Source organism: Furipterus horrens, unplaced genomic scaffold, assembly GCF_987537825.1.
Source record: "Furipterus horrens unplaced genomic scaffold, mFurHor1.1.pri manual_scaffold_9, whole genome shotgun sequence".
Taxonomy (NCBI): domain Eukaryota; kingdom Metazoa; phylum Chordata; class Mammalia; order Chiroptera; family Furipteridae; genus Furipterus; species Furipterus horrens.
In genome coordinates, this window is record NW_028327179.1 from 20162044 (window position 1) to 20174488 (window position 12445).

Sequence of the window (12445 nt, forward strand, 5' to 3'; positions counted from 1 at the left end):
GAAATATTTTATAGTTTACTTTCATTAATTCAGTATTTAAGATGCATAGTTGAGGTATTCAGTAAAGCTTTATATTGAAGATATTTAAAAATACGAAATCTTTAATAAGAATATAAGTAGGTATCCACAACCTACAGGAAAAAGTAGGCAGAAAATGAATTTTAGGAGTCTTTCTTGCTTATACAGTTAAGAAAGAAACTTTGGGTAATAAAAACATGTATTTTATTCATAAGACTGACTCCAGGGCAAAATGTTGTCTTGCAAGTATACTACCAAAAAAATAAATAAATAAATAAATAAAAAATTAGTATTTGAAACCATGTTTTCTTTACATTTAAAAACCCATCATTACATTAAGGTTTATTTGAAAGAGAAAGGGTACTTTTACAATTCTATTTTAAATTGGAATGCAGTTTTAATCCCTTAACAAAAGCATAAAGGGATAAAAAATGAACTATGGTAATTAACTATCCTCCCATTAATTTCTGAGTTTACCCTACACAGCAGACAATTATAGAAGGAAAGCATTTTCTCATTTAAATTGCAAACATCAAAACTTAGTTAATTCTTATGAGAAAAATTTCTCTATTAAAATGCAGTTGTTACAAGTGATGAAGTTTTCCTCATTCTTTTTATTGCTCTATTCCCAGCACTTAGAATGGGATTTAGAACACAGTAGTTATTTGATAAATATTTGTTGAATGAATGAATGAGATCTCTACATTCTTTCATTTGGTAAAATGCATACCATGAACCTTTAAATGCCTGTTTTCTATTGATATTTTATCCAGATAATAGAATTATACTGGGAATCGGTAACTACTGTATATTGTACTAGTTTTGGTTGGCATGTACTTGTTTTAGAGATAAGGTAGCCATGTCACATTTCATTTAAATAGATTAGTTGAATGCTTGAACAGCTTGCCATCTGTCTTCCAAATTAACTACTACTTTAATTCTGGATTGTAGTTTTGGACTAGGATTTACCTGCTAGGATAAAGGAAAAGCACAGGAGTCTATTTTGGCTAGAAGTGCTGTGAGCCACTTGAGATGAACTAAGTTTCTCTATGTCTAGATATCAGATAATTTGGAGGAAAAGTATGAATTATAGGCATAGCGATGTACTAATTTGGTGAGTACTTCTCAAAGTGGGCGTTTAGTCCATTTGCATCAGAATCATCTGGGTACTTGATTGATGAGCTCCTAAGACCTTGCACTATTTATTAGTGTAGTTCATTATTTACTACATTTTCAGTTCTGTGATGTGGGAGAACTAATTCTGCAATGTAGAGCACCTGAAATGTTCTGTTCCTAAGCTCACTGAATGTGGCCTGGGAAGGATCTGCCATAGGACTGTGTTCCGTTACATTACAAAGAACAGGTTATAATTGCAAGGAGGCTGTGTGTTTTTAAGGAAAGATTGTGATTGTTCCTATGTACATGGTGGTGCCTTCTAGGCTTTTTGTATCAGAGTCACAAAATTCTTACAAGGTGAGCCTTATCCAGCTATTCACGGTTATACTCAATTTAGAAAGAACTTCCTTCTTAATGTGAATTGATCTTTGAGAATTTCTTCATTTCAACTAAAAATGCAATTTGATGATTTTTGTTATACTTACCTTTTCCCCCTTTCAGAATAAAACCTTACTATTTAACAATAATGCTAAAACTTTAAATACAACCACATATTCTTTGATCTGATACTTCAGTTACATTAATAGGATTTTGGTAAACATTGCCATATAGTATCTCTATTTATTTAAAGATTAAAAAAATTCTTCAACCATTCATAGAAGCAGAATACATTATTCTGAATTTGCTGATGTCGTAATATAGAAATTGTCAGTATTATGTGTTTATAGTTTCTCCAAAATCAAGAATTTCCTTGGGGGCATAATTTTATTGCTTTCACATTCCTTCCTGCTCTGTTAAGTCTAATGAGGTTTATCTGTCCTTTAGGTGACCTACAAACGAGATTTGTATGCAGCTGAATCGATTATTAAGGGTATGTTTGGCCTTGTGACTCTCAGTTCCTGTGTTTCAAAAACGTAAGCCAGTTCAGAATTTCTCATGACATTTTAGATCTCCAAATTCTCAGAAGTATAAATGCCTTCAGGCCATGGAAGTCTGTGATTTGCTTTTTTGAAAAATAATTACATTTTGTTTTGTTTCCTGCTTGTGGAATATCACTTATTATGTATGATTTATGTCATATTGGTTTTACTTTTTATAAAGGAAATGCTTTATTAATTTGAAGAAAAAGTATGGGACATCGGCACTATTAGAAGTAAGAACTGATATTTTTAAAAATTTATGAAGATTTTATATTGTATTATTAAGAGAACTGATACCCCATCACTGTAAAATCAGTATACTAGATAGCATCTTTCATATGAGAACATTTTTTTCCAAAAATGTGGAAATTGCACAGACTGGTTTTTTAAAACTTTTTTCTGGTTTTGACAGTGACTAATTTTGTTGTAATTTTAGGTATTACATATGTAATAACCCCTTTCTCATTCTTTTCATCTCTATGACTCTAAGGTACCAGCTCCACAGAGGTAGTTTATGTACTAGTCAACAAATATTTATTACTGTGCTAGGAATGTAACGGTGATGTGCACACCGTTACATTCTGTGATTCTGCAGCCTCCATTGCTTCTGTCAAGCTTTCTTCGCCTTGGCATTAGTGGCAGCTTGGCTAAGTCAGTCTTCGTTAAGCGGACTGTTTTCTGCGTTGGGTTGTTGAGCCACATGCCTGGCCTCTACTCACTAGGTTCAGAAACATCTTCCCTCTCTGCCTTCCCTGTGGTGTGAACATCAGAGGTGTCTTCTGACAGCAGCACTGTTGTAAAGATATGGGCCTGAAGCAGGTGTTATGCTTCACAAGATTACTAACTGACTCCTTCAAAAATAGGTTAAGGACCGAACCGTGTGCTCATTTTTTGGGAGGTGAACTTGTAAACTTCTTTGAGAGATGAACTTGTAAATTCAAACTTTGAAGTTGGGGAAAAAAAACCCTGAATCTTAACTCTGATTGCATCAGTTTATTATAAAATGTTGGGAAAACCACCTATTTAACAATCAGTTGGCTTCACATTCAGAAAACGGAAATTTTTCTCTGGACATGACATTCTGTATTTATAGTTTAGCCTCAAGTTTTTTTGTCCTTTAAGAATATTGTGTTTCAGACCATTATTGTACTGTAATTTGTGTCTGTGTAGCCATGTGTGTAAACAGATCACCTATAGCTATAAATCAAAATGTTGACATATTTACATATGAGCCAGGCGATGTGTAAACATTACTCTGGAGAAGTTGACTAAACCATGATGTGGTTGGGTTATATTATCAACATAGGAAAATATAAAACTCAGTTTGGTTTCTACAAAGTCATATCTCTGTTACCTAGGTCAAGTGGAAATGATCTATTTTGTGAATAGTTAGTAAATGGTTCAACTGAGAATTTTACACACTTCTGCCTATACATGATCAGAACAGGCTTCTTATCATGTAAAAACCTCCATTTTAAGTGTAATGGCCGTGGCTATAATTTTGGAAATTGTTTGCAGAGAGAAATTGGATTTCTAATTAGGTAACATGGTCTAGTATGATCCTTTGTTTTTAAAGGATTTTAGAAGTATTCTACTTTTATTCTCAGGGAAGTCTGATTTAGATCAACAATCTCCCAGAGTTTCCGTATGCACCAGGGTTTGCGTTTCTAATAACTCCCCAGCGGATTCTGTTGTTGCTTGTACAGTCTGATGACTGCTGGTCTGGGGCCTTCCTACACTCCGGGTGGGCCAGCAGCATTCCCATTACCTGAGTATGTGTGTACAGAATATTGGCCCCACCCCATTAAGTCAGAATCTGCATTTTAACAAAAACTCTGACTGGTTAGTTTGTACATGCAATTCTGGAAGCGTCCTTCTAGGTTGCTCTTCATAGTTTCTTTCTTTCAAAATAATATATGTTTGCATTAAGAGTTTGACATCTTAGTATGTTCTGTCAGCTCCAGGTGCTTGTTGGCTCAACTGTGATTGCTACCTGCCTCCACGGACCTGCACGAATACTACCTCGGAGGTCTGACAGTAGAAATACCTCTGGGCAGAGGAAAAAGGAAATTATTGGATTTTCAAAAATAAAATTCCAAAATATAGTATATAGCTATATATATATATATATATATATATAGCTATATATATATAAACAGCTAACTGTTTGAACTATATATTCACCTGTTTGCATTTTTCTAATATGTGTTCGAAGTATTTTTCTAGGTACTTCCACTACATAGCATTTATTGGTATTTACTTTGTGTCAAGCATTGCTTAAAGCACTTTGTGTGTATTTTTCTTTGTTTTTCCAAGAGCTCAGTAATGTAGGTAGCATTATTGTTTCCATATTCTAGCATATGCAAGGGTTCTAAGCAAATTCTAACTTAAGAAGGAGAGAAAACACATTCTTCAATATAGGTTTCCACCTTAGGCATTTACCTCTTTATACCACTAGTCTCCCTTCTATTCCTTAAGCAGAGATTGTTCAGATTGCCTTGTCTGAAATCCTTGTGCTACATGTGTTTTGGAACTTGGAATACTTTATATTTTCCAAAGCTACTGCATTCCGCCATATATTATGTCACATCATCAATGGGATTTGGTACCTCACCACATAATGAGACTTGAAATGCATAAATGTTTACATTCAGTGCAAGAGTAATAACTATAAATCCTTTAATTCAATCTCTGGACTGATTTTGTCACCGAATTTATATATTGCAACACTAAAAAATACATTTTAAGAACTTTTGGGACTTCAGCATTGCCCATGATTTGGTGTGAACCTCTTTTAGGTTGTGAATCAATGGAAGTGGGAAGAATGTCTAGGCTTTTTCTCTCTTGTATCCTCTAACATTGAGTTGAGTTGAATTGAGTGATATGTTAAAGGGGCAGCTACACCTTTCTCCCCCTTGAATCTAAGGACCTTAAATTATGAGACTAGGTGGCCATTCCCTTTCACCTCACCACTCTCCCTGTTTCCAATAGATGCGTATTAGTATCTAGTGAATCTATTCCAATATCATATACGTTTTAGTTTTCTTTTTTAAAATATAGATGATATAACATCTGATTATATATTTCTGTCAAGGTGTAAAGTCAGGACTTGGAACACATGGTTTATCTCATTTATTCTTTACAATAGTAATGTACTATAGATATTGTTGCTCCCATTTGCAGGTGGGATCAGTGAGACTTAGAGGGATTAGGTACTTTCCTCTGGGTCACACAGTAAGAGCATGATCCACAATTCAAACTCAGGTCTCCCCATTCCTTAAGTCTGACTCCACTCTGGGACTTGGCCATTTTGCACCTCTGAGTCATGGAGCTACTCATGCTGACCACTAAAATGGACACTGGATTCAATATCTCTTTTTGGTGGGCCCACTAAAAATCAGCCTGCCCAACTCTGATTCTCTTAGGTTAAAACTATATTTCCAGTTGGCCTGATGAAGAATAATCACACAATGGGTACTCAAGATGTTTTCTGACAGTATTGTGCTTAGCACACAGTGGTTTTCTAAAGAGTGTGAGAAAAACCTATAACAATGAAATGGCTGATCTAGATATAAACAGAAAAAGGAAAGGTTAACATCCAAAATCAGAATAATACTTTTAAAGTGATTGGTTGGCTACTGTTTAATTTTTTGTTTGTCTATTCTGGTAGTTTAGCATTCATATCTAGCTACAACAGTTTTTCTATTCTAGGATGAAATTTTTTTTTTTTCATGCTGAGATATGAGAGCTTAGTATTCTGTAAATTGTTCTTTCTGAGTTATTTTTTACTTGAACACCAGTTATTGCTGGTTAAAAATTATATTTGATGTAACTATTTTCTCATATAGTTCTTTCCAGACTGTATAAAACATGTATTTGATAAGTGTCATGTCTTGCAAAAAGCATTTAGTAATCCCCAATTTACTTGTCACTGCAACAGAAAGTATGTTTTGGTCCGTCTTAATTTATGTTCAAGTCTATGCTTTTAGTTTACTATGGAAATTTTATGTAACTAATCAGATAAGCTTTTGAATAAGATCCCCACATTGTGATTTATAACAAGTCTCAAAATCTGACTTTTATTTTATGTTGTTAGATAGGTTTTATTCTGAAGGTTAGTTTTCTATTTACTTAGATTTTTATATACAATAAATGATTCAGTAATAGGAAACATACATAAAGCAGCACTCCCCTCTCTGTCCTTCACACAGTTGTCTGCTGGAAAAATGTACAAATCACAAATTTACTGTTATATAATAAAGCATTCTTAATACTGTTTTGAGGCAGAGAGTTGGATTTGGTCAGTTTTCTTTAATGTTTATCCCTTTTGGGCTTTGACTATGAGTGAAATTTTAAACATAAACTTTTCTCGGGAGTAGTGTGATTAACTGGCATAAGACCCTGGCTGACTGATAACTGTGTAAACAGCCACTTAACAAAAAGGTATTGTACTTTTGTCACACAAGCTGGCTGAGCCCACCCGAGCCTGCTCTGGATGCTCATACCTCCCCAGACCATTAAAGTGCTCACAGATGCCGGCAGTAACACACTTTACTCAGACTCCTATGCCAGACAAACAGTCCCACGGCACATTTGGTTTATCATGCTGACCAGATCCTGGTAAAACCATCAATATTCTAAGATCTTCTAAGAAGAAAAGTCCCTATGAAACTTTTAAATGAGTGATTGTATTTATTTTCTACCATCATTCCTTTTTAAATCTTTTAATATGTTTAATTGTGTTGCTTAGGAGTGTTTTTAAATTTACTATATTTTTTCCTCTCCTGGTTATGATTGTACAAACCTAAGTAAACTTATGATATAAAAAAACCTTATGGTGCCTCTTTTCGTACAATGGTTTACTTAAAAATGGAAAAATAAAATAGTTAAAATTCAAAGTTATCTAATTTTGAACTAGCTTTACTTAATATTAGTTAAAATGGTTAATATTAATGTTCATGTAAAAATTCATGTATTTGCCCAGTCATTATGCAATGTTTTTTTTATTTAACAAAGTATTTTATTTGAAAGGAAATTAACTGAATTTGCTTTCTCAGACATATCACATCTCCTGTTGGTTCAGAAATTTAGACTATACGTATTCCAAAAATACATTTTTTATTTTCAACATCAGTGATACAGGTGATTTCCTTTAATATTAAGTATTTACAAAGTCAAGTTATAAATTCCCAAATGCCTGCTTTTTTATATTTTATACAGTTAAAATTATTGTACCAGTAGGGAAGTAATTGAATCCTTTTGTGCCTATATTATACATTGAAAGTAGCTGAATGTACTTTTAAATTGGCTTTGTCTGAAAGAATATAAAATAAAATCACATGTGAATAAAATTGATCCAGTGTTACTGAGAACAAGAAGACTCATTATGCTGCAGTGCATATTTTATACATATGAAGAAACTAATGCCTTAATCTTTTAGTGATCCATTAATATTTTCACTTAAAATCATGGCATTTTATGTGAAAAATATTTTTGATTTTTTTCAATCAAATTGAAAAAAATGAGACACTTTAAATCAAGTTTTCTACATCTGTAACTGGACAGCATTTTGCGTCTACACTATGTCTTAATCAGATTTTTCTTGTTAAATACTCAATGAGGGCACCATTTATGTTATTAACTATGCTTTTTGGACAATGCAAAGTGACAGCTAAGATTTACATGGAAACTAATTTTTGATGTCTGGTTTTTGACTGTGATACTTCATTTTCCAAATTTTCACATTAATACCATAAGTTCTTTGTACATAATATAGTTTTTGTTCTTCACTCTCTTGAAAATAATAGTACTATGACTCTCCTATGCTAATCTGTAAGAACATTTGCGTCAAGCTTTAATTAATAAGAATAGGAAGACTGCAATATGATTTAATAGCACTTTGGTTTCCTTGGAATATTATTGTAAAAAAATTCAATTGGAAAGTTAAATATTTGGGTCAAGATTAGAGAAAAGTAGAGTTCACTTTTTTGTTTAATTTCAAACATAGTTAAGTAAATTTGTCATGTTGAAAAACTTCTAAGGCCACAGTGTGCTATTAAGCAACTAGCTAAATAAGACTTGATAACAGTCATAAGCCAGACAGTTATATTTTACTCTGATGTAGGTAGGAAAAACAACAACAACAAAAACTCCAAACATGACATTTTGCTCAAAGCCATTATACATTTTGTAAATCCACTGATGAGTCACTAGCATTTCCTTTAAATTTATTTTTCTTTTAATTGAGAAGGAATATATACTTTGAAAAGAAAAAATGTACTGCATCGTTTACTTGGAAAATGGCAATATATGTACAAGTAAAAGCATGCAGGAGACAAGATGTCACAGGTTTGTTCCTTATTTTCAGTTGTAAGGTAGGAAACTTCATTCTGGATTTTGTGACTCATTTACGCATGTGGTTAAGATTTGATATACAACATCTTAAAAAAAAAAAAAAAAACTACCTACATATCATTGCCCGGCAGTTGAAACATGTACAGTCAACAATAGAGCTAACTTCTCCGAGGACCACTGTGACCTTTTAATGTGGGAGCTGTGGTTTTCCTGTGAGTCTGTCTGCCGTCCCTGTTGTCCACTTGTCCTGTAGTAATGGCTTGCCGGTTGCTTTTCCTTAATTACCTGCTGTGCCCCTTCTTGTTCTAATAGCTTCCTCTATCAAGGTGTTCAGAGAAACCTTAGGTGTCTTTCTACAGGTGGGACTGAGTCAGGGACTTCCAGGCTCAACAGTGGTGGTTCTGTTTAATAACAGTGCTTTAAAATTTTTCATGCGAGACAGAAAATGGACCCTTCGTATTGGCTTTTGATTCAAGGAACTTAACAGGAGACGAGAAGAGAACTGCCCTTACTTTGAATGGAGTAAGGCTTTCAACATCTTTTGGGAAGGGTTCTAGTTGGATTTGATATAGTCGTTTCTACACTAAAATTTTGGCTTATGATGTTAGTATAGTGGATCATGAGGCCTTATGGAAGTCATGCTGTTAAATGTTTTCAAGAAAATTGAAGGCTGACTTCTGGATTTTTTTCTCTTTTGCTTGTGGAACTAATATAGTGCTTAAGTTTATCTGTCCTCCATGCTATTTGAAAACTTCTTGTAAAATACAAACACCATCCTGAGCACTCATGAGTCCCTACTGATGATTAATTAATGGAGGAATAGCTCTAGATATTCCTTCTCTTTACTATGTCAGCGCATCTGTCATACAGTAAAGAAAAAGCCATGCAAATTAGAAATTGGACATATTACTGTTTTGAGAAGTTAAATAAAAAGACCTCAAACTGCATCTGTTTTCTAACCTTTGAATGAAGACACTGTACTTTGTGTGTACCAAGGGGAACTATTGAAAGATGAGTATATTACAAATTAAATTTTGGTCTCATTCATAAACTTTTATGAGGGACTTTAGTTAAAATAGCACTGTAATTAAACATGAAAACACATTGTGGAGTGCTGGAAAGGCTTCATTAGAGAAATGGAATGTACAGGACAGATTGTGGTAAGAGAGGATATTACCCAAATATATAGGATATAATCCAATATCACTTGGCATACAAAGAACAAGGAAACCCTAAACTCACATGGGAAAAAACAACCCATGCTGGGATGACATAGGTGTCGGAGTTATCTGACAAATATTTTAAAGCACTTGTTATAAAAATGCTATAACAAATAAAGGAGAATGCTTTTTTAAAAATTAAAAAGTTTTTTTCAATACACTTTACATTCAGTATTTTTTAATACTAGTTTCAGGTATATAAGATAGTGGTTAGGCAACCATGGGCATGCTTTTGAAATGAAAGATAGGAAATCTCAGCAAAGGCATAGAAAACATAAAGAACAGCCAAATGGAAATTTATAATTGAAAAGTTACAATAACCAACATAAAAAGCAGAGTGTTGATAACAGAGAGGTACCAGTGAAGTTAATTAGATCATCATAATTTTTTCAGTCTGAACTACAGAATGAAAAGAGATTGGAGAAAAAATGAAGAGTACTCAGCAAATGTGGGAAAGCAACAGTTCATCTTAATTCTGGAAGGATAGGAGAAAGTGCAGTATAGAAAAAATATTTGAAGAAATTCTAGATAAAAAAGCCCAAATTTGTTTAAAGACATAAATCTACAGACTCCAGAAGCTCAGGTAACGCCAACATGATAACCCCAAAGAAATCCACACCAGCCACCTCATAATCAAACTGTTGAAAAATGAAGACAAAATAAAAATCTTATAAGGCAGCGGTTCTCAACCTGTGGGTCGCACCCCTTTGGGGGTTGAATGACCCTTTTACAGGGGTCGCCTAAGACCATCAGAAAACACATATGTAATTACATATTGTTTTTGGAATTAATCATTATGCTTTAATTATGTTCAATTTGTAACAATGAAAATACATCCTGCATATCAGATATTTACATTGCGATTCATAACAGTAGCAAAATTACAGTTATGAAGTAGTAAAGAAAATAATTTTATGGTTGGGGGTCACCACAACATGAGGAACTGTATTAAAGGGTCGTCGTATCAGGAGGGTTGAAAACCACTGTTATAAGGAGTCAGAAATTATGCATTTCTTTTAGGGGAACAATAATTTGAATGACTGTAGATTTCCCATCAGAGACAGAAGAACTAGAAAACACATTCATGTAGCTTTTATTACAGTACTTTGTTATAGTTGTATTTTACTGTTGTTGCTGTTAATCTCTTACTGTACCTAATTTATAAATGAAACTTTATAATAGATATGTGTGTACAGGAAGATGCAGTATATATAGGCTTTGGTGTATCTGTGGTTGAAGGCATCCACTGGAAGTCTTGGAACATATACCCAGCAATGTCAATTGTACATGATACCTTCACCATTTAACAGTTCTCATGCTTGGGGACAAGGTATTAACTGGGCTTATTAATTCATGTACACAGCTTTTCATATTAACCTGTAGACTTCAAGTGATGTTCCAGTTTCAATTTTCTCTGTTAAGTCACACTGACCTGTGTGGCACTCAGAAGCTGTATACAAATGAGGAGTTTCTCAGTTTAAATCCGAGAGTACATGTTAAAAATAATTTTGGGGGAAATATATTTTAATGGTTTAGTTATCAAAATATTTCATCATGTGCCACAGGTTTCCTTTTAGGAAGAGTTTTAAAAGCTAGAAGGTAGTGTGCAAACTAAATCTCAGAGGTTAATATTAGTCATCAAGTTGACAGGTAAGGTATGATATAATGTTCATTCCAATATTTTTCTAATTTATCCTTAGGTCTTTTCAGGGGAGAGAACAAAAGTTAGATTCTTCTTAGAGTCTGTATGATCCTGGGAAGTAACATGATTTTGTATTTTTCCAGTGCCTTTGTTATATTTTAACCTCTAAAAATTTCTAAGACATGCCGTATTAATAGAACAGCAGATTAAGCATTCTAAAGCCTCCTATTTTTGTTTTGATTTCATCATTAACCTCAAGGAAGTTTTTGAAGACTTTGCTTTGAAAAACAATGAAGATTAATTATATTATGTTTGGAAAGAGTTTTGTGCTTCATGAAAAAAAGAATTTTAAATGTTAAATATATTTTTTCTCTATGAGTTTGGCGATACTAGAATAACTATGGAATTAAAGAGGCTCAGTTTATTTGAACCCTGTTCCAATAGCTACATTCTTTTTCATTTTGGCCTTCCAGATGTATGGCACAAGTATAGTCATTGCTGCTTTTGTCTTTTTAAAAATTTTTTAATGAGTATTTTAAGTACATTAACATTCCCATTTAAGATCGTCAGTGTTTGTTTTTGAAATTATTAGCAGAAATCACATAGGATGCTTCAACTTAGATCTAATGGACAAATGAAGATATGGGTAGTCTTAAGTGGAAGGGATCCATTTTAGTTTTAAAGGAATTCAGGGATGAAAACATAGGATTGTTTATTACTCAAGATCTGTATTCCAATGTTACACATAACTACTTCATATCTGGCAAAACTTTGAAATTTGAAAAGAAGCCTTAGTGGGACAAAACTGAATGAGATTATTTGTCTAACTCTGAAGTATTAAGACCACAAGGGACAGTTGGAAGTTAGAAATTGGTTATGTTTTGAGTAGATAAAAGAAATCTTATTTTATATTCTTGTTGAATTATACAACCATCACAACACATGGATTATTCAGCGATTTACTGGGATTTACTTGGACCAGTCAATCTACATAACTCTATACATTCTAGCTCATTTATTCCTCATTAAAATCTTGTAATGTAGGGTCTTTCACTCTTCCCATATAATGGGTGAAATTATAAAATCCCGTAATATAGAGGTTTTTTTTTTTTTACTATTCCTGTATAATAAAACTTAATCTTGTTTGTGTGTGTATAAGAGGCATGTGAAAATCT

At 33.3% G+C, this 12445-nt stretch overlaps 1 protein-coding gene across 1 annotated transcript in view; it reads left to right on the top strand.

Moving 5' to 3' along the window:
* CRPPA (CDP-L-ribitol pyrophosphorylase A) overlaps positions 1 to 12445 on the top strand; it is a 189745-nt gene that overhangs the window by 53407 nt on the left and 123893 nt on the right. Inside the window, exon 5 of the mRNA XM_090287818.1 lies at positions 1960 to 2005. Within this exon, the coding sequence (XP_090143944.1) occupies positions 1960 to 2005 (46 nt within the window). The remainder of the gene's footprint in view (positions 1 to 1959; positions 2006 to 12445) is intronic.